General features: G+C 45.3%; 1 protein-coding gene across 2 annotated transcripts in view; it reads right to left on the reverse strand.

Annotated features, from left to right (window-relative positions):
• The window catches only part of IL17RD (interleukin 17 receptor D), a 76,337-nt gene extending 61,117 nt beyond the window's left edge, over nucleotides 1-15,220 (reverse strand). The window contains exon 1 of one of the 2 annotated variants that reach the window (XM_072941524.1): nucleotides 15,162-15,220. Coding sequence is in view for 1 of the 2 variants with exons in the window: in XM_006196432.4 (XP_006196494.2) it covers nucleotides 1,952-2,077 (126 nt within the window). In the remaining variant the exon portion in view is untranslated. Of the gene's footprint in view, nucleotides 1-1,951; nucleotides 2,118-15,161 lie in introns of those variants that run through there. The other variant, XM_006196432.4, reaches the window with a different exon arrangement.
• Between the last annotated feature and the right edge of the window lie 285 nt (nucleotides 15,221-15,505).

The raw sequence follows: 15,505 nt of genomic DNA on the forward strand, positions 1-15,505 counted from the left end.
CCCTGTGTCAGGTTGGGAAGAGCCTGGAATCCAGAAGATGGCCCAGAGGCTTCCATGCTCATTCAGGAAGTAGATGAAGATGACCCAAGGAAAGGACTGGGGGGCCCAGGTAGGAGCTGTTGAGAAGGTCATCCCCAGCATGAATCTGAGGGCACCATTAATTCTGTAGACGGTACAGGTTTAGGGGAGAACACATTCTCACAGAAAGCACAAATCCACCAGGTTGGCTCCTTTGGGGCCCTGCTATACCCATAGCATTAAAACTTCACAAGCGTTGTGCACTGAATCGTGAAGCCACCTAGGCAATTGCAGAAAAGCAGAACATTGGACTTATCCACCTATGTTGTCATATGAAAATTCAGAATAAAATGCCTATGATGCTGTTACAGTCATTCAAAAGCCAGCATATCTGTTTAGATCTAAAAAATTTAGAAGAATTAATAAGTCATTGTGGGATAGCCTGTAGGAAAACTTTTTGATTTAAAAACTACAGAAAACTTGGTATCTATTTTTTTTTAAAGTATAGTGATATTTTACTAAAATAGGACAGAGTAAGAAAACGTGGTATTTAACTCAGATAGGAAGGAGGTTATATTCACTATGGGGTTAGTGGAAGGATGGGATATAGCCATCTATAGTGAAGCCACTGGGTTTGAAGACATCCTAGCTGCCTGGCTCATACCTAGTTTTCTGCACTGTGTTTCTCTGAACGTGGGGCGAGTGAGCTGGAAGCACCAGCCTGTGTTCCTAACAGGGTGTGAGGTTCAAGGCTTTGACTGCTTGAGGCCATTCAGAGCACCCCACAAGAGGTGGGTCAGCTTTGCTCTAAGAGAAGCACCCCTTACCCACCCCTCAGAGCAGCAGTATTAGGGAGATTAGGAAATCGCCAATTACTCCCATTTTTCAGGCGAAGAAATTGAGACTCCGGGCTGCCCTGGATGCCTGAGTGCAAAGCAGTGTGCTCTCCACAAGGGTGAAGGCCATGAGTGCCCTGACACAGGATTGGCCCTGGCTTGGATGGGAGCGGTGAGGGGCAGATGGATGCAGTCTCCAGATCCTACGGATGCCCAAGCCTAGGAGCCCTGAGGGGACTGGGGAGCACAATGTCCCCACGCACACCCGCCTACCCTTTGTCCCACCACCAAGACAGCGTCAAAGAGGCTCTCTGTTAGGGAGAGAGAGTTTGAAGCACACGGTGAAAGTCGATGCACCTCTCCAGTCTCTTCCAGGGCACTTGACCGAAGTGACAAACTCATGCCTCCCTTTGGCCATTAAAGATAACCTCAACTCAAACTGGAGCGAGGCTGGGGTTGGGGGTGGGAGTCATCTGTGAGACCATTCACTAGACGAAGGACTGAATGTGGAAGCAAAATTTACAAGCAAGTCTGGAGTCGGGGGTGGGGTCAAAGGGGGTATGATGGACCAGCCCAGAAGGAACAAAGCGGACCGAGACGGGGGCGCACCCCTCCCCAGCGCTCAGGGTCCCTTCCCTGTTAGTCCCGGGCCTTTGCAGAACTGGGCACAGGACGTCCGGGGGAAGAATCCCACTCCCACATAAAGAGCCCCCCATCCGGACACCTCGGAAGATCCCAACCCTGGGGCGCGCTGCCCTAAAGCGGAGGAGGTCCCGGGCCGGGAACAAAGGGTGGGGCGCCCTCCTCCTGCCCGCAGCCCGGCGCCCCTTTCGCCCGCCCTCCCGGAGCCGGACACCGGCCGGTGGCCGCGCCTCATTAGCAACACAAAGCCGGGGGTCGGGCGGCCCCTTTCATCCCAGCAGGGGCAGGCAGACACAAGCCGGGGGAGGGAGGCAGCAGGGCGGGAGCAGCCAAGATCTGAGCTCGGCCACGCACTCCGAGTAGAGCAGGCAAGTCGGCTCGGGCTCCACTGCCCGCGAGCACCTGTGCCCCCCGCGCTCTAGGGGACAGCGAGAAACTCGCTGTCCTCTCCTTACCCTCCAGCCGCAGGTGTCGGCGCCCCTTGCCCTGCTGGAGCCGCCCGCAGCCACCGCCAGCTGTGAGCCGTTGAGGCAGGCGTTGACCGTAAAGAAGACAGAGCACAGCTGCAGCCACGGGGCCATGGCCGTGCGCTCGCCCAGCCCGGCCCTCGTCTGCGCCGGGGCAGCCTGCAGCTGACCAGCCCGGAGTGGGCGGTGGCGCGGGCGGCCGCAGCGGAGCGGGCCGCACCACGGAGCATGCGCCGCCGCCCCTCGCCCCGCCCCTTCTCTCCCCGGCCTGCCCGAAGCCTCGACCCTCAGGGTTTGGCCCCGCCCCTTAAATCTGGCCCTCCTTCTTGGCCCCGCCCTGACCTCTAAGCCACGCCCCCACAGCCGATCTCCCAGTAACTGCTGAGAAGCCGGCAGCTGCAGTTTTTATCCCTTACCTGAGAGATTTTTTTTTTAAATCCAAGGATTTGTCCACGTGATGCCTCCTCCCTGCAAAACTCGGGAAAACACAAAAAATATGATAATAATAGTTTAAATAATAATTTACAAGCATCTACTATTTGCCAGGACACTTCTTGAATCCTCCCAAAACACACGTGGAAGTGTCAGTATTGTTTTCCCAGTTTTCAGCATAGAAGAGCTAGGGTAATGTGGTGGTTGTGGTTACAGAAATCCTGAAGGGGACCTCAGAAAAATGACTTACTCTCTCCCCATTATTGTTCCCTCCCCCTGTGAACTGTAATAACAAAGTGTCCTAGTCTGGGGAGGATGCTCTTGGGTAACACATAGCAAACACCTAACAAATGCTACAATCTACTGTTAACTGATTTGCACAAAGTCAAACAGCTGGTACCTGCCAGACCTTAGATTCAAATCCAGATTGGCAAAAACAATACTCTTTACCACCATACTTGTCAAACTTACTTTGTGAGGTGGGTAGTATCTCTGTCTGGAAGAGGAAGCTGAGGCTTAGAAAAGTGGAGCAGCCAAGGTAATATGATTTTGCCACAAGCCCCTTTGCCCTTTGACTTGTATCTGTGCACCTGAATCCCACTTCCTCACTCTTCTCCATTACCTGGTCCTTCATCTATGCCACCACCTCCTCCTCCACAACAGCTTCCAAAGGGCTTTTCTTGCTTCTACTTTTGTCCCAAACACAATGCATTTCTCCACTCTGGATCCAGAGTGATCTTCAAAAGGGTAAATCAGACCACTGCCTTCTCCTGATTAAAAATCTTCTGCAGTGGTTTTATTCAACGGCCATTTAGAATAAAATCTGTACTGACCTCCTCTCTCATTTTATCTCTTCCTACTCTGCCTTCACCACCTGGCTCCAGTATGCTGATCTCCCATCCCAACTCCAACTTGGTCTTCTTGTCTCAGTCAATCTCGAGGACTCCCACCTCTGCCAGTGCAACAAGACAGCCTCCTATATATGACTCTCTCCTTCCAGGACCCAGAATCCCCTCCCTCTCCTGTCTGCCAGGCCTAAGTGCAGGCAACAACAGTAGCTCAGATGCTACTAACACAGTGTTCCTGTGCTTTCCATTGTGGCTTCGCACACTCTGCCCATACTTTGTTCTTAAACTCTCTGTGGAGGCAGAGATGGCCCCAGTTTTGCAAGCTAGCCTTGTAGAGACAGTCCTGGGATTGGCTTTGGAACCAGAGAGCAGAGCCAGCTTCACCTGAACCACAGAGGCTGGAAGTGGGAGACAGTAGTTGCCTAAAGAAGAACTGGCATTGCTGCCGGAGAAAGGAAGGATGGGTATTGGGTTCCCCAAACAACAGCATCGACCAGCAGCCCCAGGTGCTGGGATTTCCTGTTCGTGTGCACAACTAGACAGAAATGTTTTCTTTTTCATCTCATTGCCAGGATATTATTCAGGAATTCAGCCAAACACAGCATCATACCCCTTTGGTCATCCAGAGAGATCAGGAGCCACAGAAGGGCTGCCTCCAGGGTAGCTTTCTCTGAGTAGACCTCATGCAGCATGTTGCACCCCTGGGGGAGCTGTAGATTCAATGCTCTGCTTCCTTCCGATCTCTGCCCATCCTCCCTGACACTCTACGTACTCCCCTCTGGGTTATTCCCAACCCTCAAAGCTGGGGATGTCAGGGTTTGACCATGAATGTCAGGAGTGCCAGGAGCTGAAACGAGGCCAAGACCACATGGGTGTCAACGAAACACCATGGAAACCAGGAGGCTACCTGTTCCTGAGGCTCCTTAATCTATATGACATTCCACCTTAGATATGAGCCATAATTTATTAACCAATCCCCTGATGAGGGACTTCTATAATCAATGATTCAAAAATATCTGCACACATTTATCTTGATACACTTGTTCAACTATTTTCTTAAGATATATCCTCAGAATCGGAATTGCTGGATTATGCACATTTAAAATGGCCAAGCTGCTCAATATCTTATTGCAGTTTTAATTGGCTTTTCTGGTTGCTAATGAAGTGACCCATGTTCTTATGTATTTAGAGGCCATTTCCATTTCTTTGTTCTGGAGTTGGACTCCAGGAAAAGAATCAGTACTTGGATGATAGAGGGAGAGCCTGAAGGAGGGCACTGGGAAAAGGAGAGCATTTCTTCCTGGGTTTCAGTCACATTACCAATCACCATATAATTGAATGACTGGGGAAGGCAGAGAACAGCTCCCACTCCCTTTCTAGTCTCCACACCCACCCACTATTGATTTCCTTCCAGCACACAGCTCCCTGCCCAATCTGATCATTGACAGCCTCTGAAAACATGCTGCAGAGTCTAGAGAATGCTCCAACTTTTCTAAAGGAGTGCGGAGAACACAAGAAAGAAAGGCCTAAGTGTCTACTCTAAAACATGGTTAGAGTGACATCCTCAGGACCAGGGACTGAGGCACCCTTCTGTTTAGAGGGGCCATAAGCATGCATGTGGGGGTGGGATGGGGTGGGAGAACCACACACATCAAAGGATCAAATTCGGTCAGGAAATAAAGGTAATAAACTGGCATCTGGCAACAGCCTCCCCATTCTGGTCTTCTTCATTGATTCTTTTCCTCTCATCCCCTCTTTTTAATCTTGACTCTTCAGAATATTTGTGAGACTGCAGGAAGTGAACCTCTGTCCTGGAAGCTGAGATAAAATGAGGGGGCCAGCTCCCCCACGCAGCCTCCATGGTCCATCCTTCCTTTAGGACACAGCTGAGCCCAGCTATGTAGGTGGCCAGAGGATGAAGCCCTTGCCAAATACAACACATGGTCTCACACACCAAGGCTAAGATTGCCTGTGGCCCAGTCACAATTTCAGCCACCCTCCCTATCCCTGTCTGATTCACCTCTCTGCCTCCAACGTCCCGCACTCTGCCTGACACACACTAGCGAGCAAGAAACAGTTGCTGCCTCCACCTCTGTTTGGAATGAAGCTGGGGATTAAACAGATTAAATCACCTTAAAACAAGCTGCTGATGAAATGCGAATATATTTCTCCAATTTACCTATTACCTAACCAGATAAGAAAATCCTTAATACAAGAATTGGGTTTTGTTAGGAGTTAAATTATTCCCTGAAACATAAGAATGGATAAACTGATATGGAAATAATTTGTATCCTGAATAGCTTTCAGCTGAGATTAACTGAAGACCATTTTAATAAACAGTGGTTAGAAGCAATGGACCAAAATTCTAATTTATTTTGGTGTTGTGATGTATATGTATTATGTACTAGTCAAGACATTAAAGGTAAAGGGTGTCCCTCGCCCCGTCTCCCAGCAGGCTGACGGTGCACGTTTCCCAGGGCTTTGGGGAGAGCAGTATGTGGAGAACCGGTACCCTCCTGAGAGCGCCGGCGGGTGTCAGTCTGGCCCCGGGCAGTCTTGGCTCCAACGGGGTAGTTGTCATCATCCCCACTTTACAGATGGGGAAGCCGAGACTCAGCGAGGAGGCCCCAAGCTCCTCTGAACCCCCAAACTTTGCATCTGGAGCCAGCCCACATCCTTCCCAAGCCGGCCTTGGCGCCGCCCAGACTGCCCGGAGGCCCACGGAGGGGGCAGCTAGAAGATCTGAGGCGGAAGGCCGAATACAGCACCCAGAAAGCCCGGGACACGCACCCAAGAGTACACGGGGCTCACACGTCCACCGCCACTTTGCATTCCTTTTCCAGGAGAAAATGAATCGCGGCGTCCCCGACTGTAGCCGCGAGAGGGCGCGCGTGGTCCAAGTCGGAGAAGCCCAAACACACCCGGACTGCGCGCCGCGCCGTGAGAGCACAGCATCTTAGGGCACAGCTCCCCTACAGGTGTAAATACTGTTACCCAGAGCTGCTGCTAAGTTTGGGTGGAAGTAGAATTCAAGAGATAGTGAGAAAACAAGGTTAAAATCTGGGCTTTCAGTAACCGTGGTGGCTTTGGGCGATTCACTTAAGCTCTCTGGATGTGTTTTCTCAGTGACCACACAGGAATGACATGGATGCATACCTCAGTGGGTTTTTGCAAATCTAAGGTAAATATGTGGCTATGAGGGTGCATAAACGTGTTCCTGTTGCAGTAACTGTGGATGTAGACCAGGAGTTGATGGAACCAAACTCAGGACAGCTGGATTCCAGACAGTAGAGGAGCTGGCCGCTTCTTGCCTCCTTCCAGAATTCATACCCTGGTTTGGACCTACACTAGACTGGAAGGCTTTGAACCATATCCTGTTTACCATACATTCATTCTTTCTTTCAATAAGTGCTCATAGAGCCCCTGCACCATGTCAGTCAATGCCAGGAGTTGGGGATCAGTGTGAGCCACACAGACACTGTCCTCAATAAGACACTGTCCTCAATAAGACACTGTCCCGGTTGCCATAGAAACTACAAGCAAGTATTCCATGGGGGGCAGTTGCATTACTCAAATAACCACATGACCAGGGGATAATTAAAAGTAGATGGATTGTCTCCAAAGAAGTGATACTTGAGCTAAGGTTCCAAGTCTAAGAGCTACCTGGGCAAAGAGGAGGGGAGGAAGACTATTTTGAGTAGTGGGAACAGCATATGCAAGGGCCCTGGGACAGCAGAGAACATTGGCATCTTCAAGGAACCAAAAAAGGCCATAGTTGTTGGAGAGCAGGGGAGTGTGAAGAAATGACCAGTAGGGGTAGGCAAGCAGGACTTCACAGCCTGTTTTGAACCTAAGAGTACCCAGCAGCTTCTGAAGGGTTTAAGGGCAATGGCAGGGCTGGATTTTGAAAAGGTCTCTGTATCCCATGTGTCAAGCACAGGGTATTGCCTGGCATGTGGTCAGCATTTGATACACACTTGCTGAATGAATGAATAGCCAGGATCATTATTGAAATTCTAGGATTTAATTTCTTGGATGCAAAAATCATTAAAAAACCTGGAAAAACATATACCCATACCAAAGCTCCAAATCATACAAATAAAATCATTAACTTCTTTGTTGTCTTTTAAGGTTATTTCTACTGTAAAATCTTGTTATTTTTAATAAGTCTATTTTGTAGAACAATTTTACATTTGCAGAAAAATTGAGAAGATAGTACAGAGTCCCCATACACTCTGCCCCTAGTTTCCTTGATTATTAAAGGTACATTTGTTACAATTAATGAACCAATATTGATAAATTATCATTAACTAAATCTGTATTCAGATTTCCTTCATTTTTACTTCATGCTCCTTTTCTGTTCCAGCATCCCATCCAGGATACCACATAACAGGTAGTTGCCATGTCTCTGGGTCCTCTTGACTGTGACAGTTTCTCAGATTTCCTTGTATTTGATGCTCTTGACAATCCCAAAGAGTATGGCTTAGGATTTTGTAGAATGCCCCTCTATAGGGATATTCCTGACGTTTTTCTCATGATTAGACTGGATAGTATTATTTTTTACTTTAATCAAACTTATACGTATACAAAGTTTTAAAAGTCTTATTAGTACTAACAAATGTATAATGAAAAAGCCATCCTCTGAAATGTCCCCTGTCACTCTTACTCCCCGGAGCACCCTCCTTCAACTCTTAAGCCTGTTTTCTGGCATTTGCTGCCATATTTCTAAATCCCATGTTGATCTTGCCTTTCTTGACTGACCAGTTTAGACACTGGCTCCTAACTTCCTGCTCTTTATGACACATGAGATTGTGCTTTCTTTAGAGTCCCTTCCTCTGGCCACCCACTGAGGTTCGTGCTGGGTGTCTCTCCAAGCCCTTCCAGAACCACTCTGATCTGTATAGACCACATCAATGAGCTCTCTTGGGCTTCTGAGTAGGTTGGGTGGATGTGGGGCAGGCAGCTGAGGGGGAGGGAGAGTGAGCAAAGGTGCCCCCAGTTACCTCCGGTTGGTTGCTGTCGGGGTTGCATTTTCAACTCTGCTCTCAGCACCCTCTCTATTTAATTCTCTCCGGTTTCTGACAACTGCTCCCGTACTTTGCCTCCTCAGGTGTTGAGGGGGAGGGTAATGGCCTTCCCTTGTCACTTCTTTTTACTGCTCAAGCAGTATCTTCTATGAAATTCTCCTTAAATTGCCCCATTTGAGAGCTCTGTCTTGTTGGGATCCTGACCGATGTATTATAATTTTAGTTAAATCAGTATTCAATGTTTCTGTAATTATGACCGCATAAAACATATTCACCTTTAAGGCAACTTGTGCTTAGTGATGGAAGTTTTTCCTGTTACCAGGTTTTGCCGGAGCAGGGAGGGAGTGTTAGTAGTTCCCTTTTTAAGAGATAAATGCCCCCTCGTTAAATCCTCCCATACAGTTTTGCACACGGGCAAAGGCATTAGCTTTTCCCTCAGTTCCGTTTTACTGGGGAGAGCTCCCCCTGGAGCCCTCACGTCCCTGCCCTGTCGTGCGTGGCTGTTCCCCGGGGCGGCTGCCTGGCTGTCACTTCCTTCCTTCTCTCTTGTGCTGGAGTCCTGCGTTCTGTCTCTTTCTGAGTTTTCTCACTCATTCTGGTGGAACATATCCTTCATTAGCTTCTTGAGGAAAGGTGTGGAGGTAAATTTTGTGAGACGTCGAATGTCTAAAAAATATCTTTATTAAACATCATGGTTGATTAATAATTTGATTGGGTATTGAATTTTGTGTTGAAAGTCATTTTCCCCTGGGCTGTTGAAGGCATTGCTCCTCTGTGTTCGGCTCCCAAGGTTATGGTTGAGAGACTGATGACATCTTTTTATCTCTGGTCCTTTGAAAGTCAGCCAGTCTGTCTGTCTCTGACGCTCTATTAGCTGCATTCTTTATCTCCGTCGTCCTGAAGTTTCACAGGCGTGAGTCTTTTCATTCACTGAAGCTCTTGCCTTCTGGGAAATACTTCTGAATATTTCTTTGATATCTTTCTCTTCTCCTTCCCTTGTGCTTACTCTCTTTTTGGAAATCTTAAGTTGGATGATAGGTATGTAAATTTATCCTCCAATTTTATTATCCTTATCAACTATTTTCCATCTCCTAGGCAACTTATTCCATGCTTTAGAACATTTCTTCAGCTAGATCTTCAAAATCTAATGAATTTTTATTTCAGTGATAATATATCTTAATATTGAAGAGCAGCTCTTTCTGATTTAGTGATTGTCCCCTTTTCAGAACATCCTGTTCTTATTTAAAGAAGGTAACTTATTCTTTAATCTTACTCAAGACTACTTTTATTGACGTTTTCTTCTGTTTCCTCCAAATGCCTTTTTTTAGTTTGTTTGAACTTTTAAATGGAATCAGCTTTTCCTGGCTCCTCTGAAATCACTCCTAAGGAAATGGATGTGCTTTGTCAGCAGGTTAGGATTTAAACTGGACCATCAATGTCCAGACACAAAGATCCTGGACAGGTCACAAAGGTCAAGAGGAAAGAGATCCATTGAGCCACTCAAATGGGACATAGTCAATACACAGCATGGATCAACCATGCCAAATCTAAGCCATCTTATTTCTCCAATTATGGCACCTAGAACTTTCAGCTCTCCATTCACCTTCTACCACAGATTTGTTGTTTTTGTTTTGTTTTGTTTTCTCTAGTGCCATCTTGAACCTAAGTGATATGGCTTGTGACATACAGGAATGCATAATCATAGTGACTACCATTTATATATTCAACTGCTCATTTAGCAAGCATTTATTGAGTGCCAGCTATATACCAGGCACTGTGCAAGGCGCTAGAAAAGAACATACTCAAGACCTTGACGTTCCTGCCTTCCAGGAACTTACTGTCCAGGGAAGCGAGTGGGGAACCCACTGCAGTTCCTAATCAGCTAAAGGATCTGAGGCTCAGCGAGGTCCCCTGCTTGGCCCAATGACATGCAGCTGCTTGGAGACTATGCTGCATCATGAACCCAAATCTTCCTCTCTCACATTTTGTTTCAAAGGCTGGGGTATAAAGAGAAGCTGGAGAAAATAAACCACAAAAAGGAGAGTTCTGAGAGAGAGAGAGAGAGGAAGCTGTGTGAGCGTTCTCCAGAGAAACAGAACCAATAGGACACATATATAGACAGAGAAAGAGAGAGGGGGAGACTGATCTACTGCGGGAATTGGTTCACAAGGAGGGTGTGGAGGCCAAGAAGTCCCACAACCTGCCCTCCGCAAGCTGGAGAACCAGAAGAGCTCCTGGTATACTTCAGTCCAAGTCCTAAGGCCAGAGAATTGAGGCTAAGTCTCATTCTGAATCTGAAAGCCGCAGAACCGGGAGAACCTTTGTCTGAGCTCAGGAGACATGCAGTGCAAGCTCAGGCAGAGAGAGAATTCGCCCTTCCTCACTTTGTGTCCTGCCTGGGCGCTCAACAGATGGGATGATGCCCACGAACACCAAGCAGAGCCATCTGCTCTACTCAGTGCCCCAATTCCAGTGCTTGTCTCTTCTGGAAACACCCTCACAGGCACAACCAGAAATGTTTTTCCAGCTATGTGGGTCTCCACTAGTCTAGTCAAGTTGACACATAAAATGAGCCCTACCCTCTGCCCCTGGCGTCTCCCACCGCCACCACGTTTACATTTTAGCAGGAACTATCTCAGGGCAAGTAGCCAGGAACAGGAGCCAGGAGGTACTTGGGGAAACAGAGATGAGGAGGAAGAGACACACTACACTCACTTCACAGTTGTAGGGAGCATCTTCCCTACTCCTCTGGAGTTAATTCCAGTGGAAGAGAATCCCCCCAGTTGAATAACTTGCACGCCTAAAAGCAGCAGGGGCACCACGATGTGTCATTGTCTTATAGGGCATGCACGGCAGACCAGCACCCTTTGGTTGTGAAAAAAAGCAATGCACCCTGACTTTGGTCTCCCTCCCAACCTAAGGCCCTGGAGCAGAAAACTCTACAGCTAAATTTCGTTGGAGTTGAAGCAAGGGAGTGACAGATTGCAAGGCACTGAGCCAAATTTATGAGCAAAAGGCAGCCTCATACTAGCAACAAAAACCTCAGAGAGCCCTGGGCCCCCCACTCCCTCAAGACCCCTCCCGGACAAGCTGCTTCCTCCTCCAGTGTGAGCTGCCCTGAGGGTGCAGGTAAGACAGCTTCTCCAGAGGAACCCCAGCCCCAACAGGTGGAATCTCCAGCAGGTTAGCAGAGGCGGGGGTTGTGGGGAGGGGAATGTAGGGTAGAACAGTGCCCCCTCTCTTCTCCGGAGAGATCCAACAATGACTTTCACTGGCCTTGCCTAATGCACATACACACATATATTCTAAAAAATATATATATTTATTTATATAGAATATATATATTCTATAATAAATTCTTCCTTCACTGCTGGCTGCCGTTGTGTAATGTCTCCCAGTGTTTCCCTGGGACTCTCCAGGCGGTCTCATTTACTGCCTTGATTGTGCTTCCAGCTTTGTTCACGACTTCCAAACTGCTTTCCATAAAACTGAGCCATATGTACATTGGCTACTCTTAACACAGTTTGTACCTTTAAAAGTATGCATATATTGTTGAGAATGGCGGGCAAGGCCATCGATTGGATACCTTTTTTTGAAACTGGCAATATTTCAAGCTCGTTTTAAAAAATATTTTTGAAATAACTTTTAAACTTACAGAAAAGTTGCAAAAACAGTGCAAAGAGTACTGGTTTACTCTCCACCCAGCTTCCCCTAATATTAACATTTTGTATAACTATAGCATAATTATTAAAACCAGAAACTTAACTTGATGTAGCACTAATGGGTAATCTACAGATGTTATTGGAATTTTATGAGTCTTCATACTAATGTCCCTTTTTTAAAAAATACATTTTTAAATCTTGGAAAAGTTTCAGATTTACAGAAATATTGAGGAGATAGTACAGAGAGTTTCCATATATCGCACACCCAGTTTCCCCTTTTATTAACGTCGCCTATTAGTATGATACATTTGCCACCATAAATGAACTAATACTGTTATTAACTGAAAGTCCTCAGACTCTCCTTGTTATTGTATCCTTGACTTGCTAGAATCAATCATTTCTTTTTATTGGAGAATCATATTTAGAAACCAAGATCTGGGCACCAGGTGTGCTCATCGCTACTGGGATGTCATTGCTTCTAGGCCCTCTCAGCAGCGAGAGCTGGGAAATATATTCACGTTCATGAACACACACATTTACATATACCTATATTTATTTCTTTATCTATATACACCCAGCAGTTCCCCAGGGTACCTCTCAGTATTCACATAACTAATAGTTAAGGAAAACTAGAGCAATCAAGAAAGGCAGGACAATTAAGTAATTAGAGTTTTGAGAATTAACGTTTGGGTCACTCTACCAGGTAAAGAACTCCAAACAGCTGAGGTTCTGCCTGAGGGTGAGGAAAATATTAAATGGGTAATGAAGAAGGAAGTCACAGATGTCAACTATAGCCTTAGGCTCAGTTATAGAAACTACATTTTTATTTGCTTGTTATACACACGCATTTATTTGCATATGCTGATCATTTTCTTCTTTCACCTTCCCATTTGTATTTTATATACAAGTTGCTGTAGTTACCTTTAAGTTTGGTCTTTAAGTAACAGAATATTCAGTGGGACCGTGACTGAATTTAAAGAGTAATTAACATAGCCAGCAATGGATATGATAACTGTTGGGACTGTGTATGTCTTCATTTTGGGAAGAGCGTGAAAGTGTCTTCATTTCCAAGATAAAAAGCTATCTCTTATTAGGTGTAATTATAGAGGTTTTGCTGTATGAGCATTCAAAAGTGTGTAAAAAAGAGCACAGGAAAGATGAGGAGACAAAGGGGTGGACTTTGCCAGTTATCAATTTATTGCCTCCCAAATCTAAATTCATTCTTTATGATAAAAAGTCTTACCAAAGTGGGTATAGAGGGAACATATCTCAACATAATAAAAGCTATTTATGACAAACCCTCAGCCAGTGTAATACTCAACAGTGAAAAACTGAAAGCCTTCCCACTAAAATCTGGAACAAGACAAGGACGCCCAATCTCACCACTTCTATTCAATATAGTCTTGGAAGTTCTAGCCACAGCAATCAGGCAAGAAAAAGAAATGAAAGGGATCCAAGAGGTAAAATTATCACTATATGCAGATGACATGATACTATATACAGAAAACCCTAAAAGCTCCACATAAAAACTACTAGAGCTGTAAAAGAATTTGGCAAGGTAGCAGGATACAAGGTTATCACGGACTAGAACAAATAATCCTAACATTTACATGGAATCACAAAGACCCAGAATTGCTAAAACAATATTGAAGGAAAAAAAATGAACCTGGAGGAATAAACCTCCCAGACTTCAGACAATATTACAGAGCTACAGTAATCAAAACAACATGGTATTGGCATAAAAACAGACATATTGACCAATGGAACAGAACAGAGAGCCCAGAAATAACCCCACAGACCTACAGTCAACTAATCTTTGATGAAGGAGGCAAGAATATACAATGGAGAAAAGACAGTCTCTTCAGCAAGTAGTGTTGAGAAAACTGGACAGCAGCATGTAAATCAATGAAGTTAGAACACTCCCTCACACCATACACAAAAATAAACTCAAAATGGCTTAAAGACTTAAATATAAGACAAAACATGAAAAACCTCTTAGAAGAAAACAGGAAAAACATTCTCTGACATAAATCTTAGCAATGTTCTTCTGGGGCAGTCTACCCAGGCAATAGAAATAAAAGCAAAAATTAACAAATAGAACCTAGTTAAACTTATAAGCTTTTGCACAGCAAAGGAAACCATAAGCAAAACAAAGCAAAAACCTACAGAATGAGAGAAAACATTTGCAAATGATGCAGCTGACTAAGGCTTAATTTCCAGAATATATAAACAGCTCATACAACTTAATAACAAAAAACAAAAAACCCAATCCAAAAATAGGCAGAAGACCTAAACAAGCAATTCTCCAATGAAGATATATGAGTGGCCAATAGGCACATGAAAAAATGCTCAATATCACTGATTATGAGAGAAATGCAAATCAAAACTACAATGAGGTATCACCTCACACCAGTCAGAATGGCCATCATTCAAAAGTCCACAAACAATAAATGCTGGAGAGGGTGTGGAGAAAAGGGAACCCTCTGACATTGCTGGTGGGAATGAAGTTTGGTGCAGCCACTGTGGAAAACAGTATGGAGATTTCTCAAAAAACTAAAAATAGACTTACCATATGATCCAGCAATCCCACTCCTGGGTATATATCTAGGGGGAAACTCTTAATTCAAAAAGATACATGCACCCCAATGTTCATAGCAGCACTATTTACAATAGCCAAGACATGGAAGCAACCTGTATATCCATCAACAGATGACTGGATAATGAAGATGTGGTATATTTATACAATGGAATATTACTCAGCCATAAAAAAGAATAAAACAATGCCATTTGCAGCAACATGGATGGACCTAGAGATCATCATTCTAAGTGAAGTTTGCCAGAAAGAGAAAGAAAAATACCATAGGATATCACTCATATGTGGAATCTTAAAAAAGGAGGGGGAAAGGACACTATGAACTCATTTAAAAAGCAGAAATTGACTTGTAGACATCGTAGACAATCTTATGGTTACAGGGGAAGGGGGTGGGAAGGGATAATTTGGGAGTCTGAAATTTGCAAATGTTAGCTACTGTATATAAAAATGGATTTAAGAAACCAAGTTTCTTCTGTATAGCATGGGGAACTATATTAAATATCTTGTAATAACCTTTAATGAAAAATATGAAAATGAATATATGTATGTATATGCATGACTGGGTAATTGTGCTATACACCAGAAATTGACACATTGTAATTGTACTTCAATAAAAAGAAATTCAATCTTCATTACCTGATATGCAGGAATGGAGCTGGTCCAGTTATCTTCTTTCGTCAGCTGGCACCATGTTAAACTTTGTCAGTAGACGATGACGGAGAGATATTGCAGGAGAAGGAGGAAGACTGTTCCTTCCGGCAGGCTCCTGCCGCGTGGGCTGCTTTTCCCAGCACTCAGCTCCCGCAGCATGGATGGCTTTTCCAGGTCCCGCTGTGTAGACAGCTTCCCCAATACCAGATTCCGCAGCTGGGTCCTGCAGGGCACAGCAGCCATAAGCTCCAATACTCAGCACCTTACCCCGGCACCTCTTTTGGGCAGTTTCATAGCAGAGTGCCTCCATTGAGACACCTCCCCATGAA

Source organism: Vicugna pacos, chromosome 17, assembly GCF_048564905.1.
Source record: "Vicugna pacos chromosome 17, VicPac4, whole genome shotgun sequence".
Classification (NCBI taxonomy): domain Eukaryota; kingdom Metazoa; phylum Chordata; class Mammalia; order Artiodactyla; family Camelidae; genus Vicugna; species Vicugna pacos.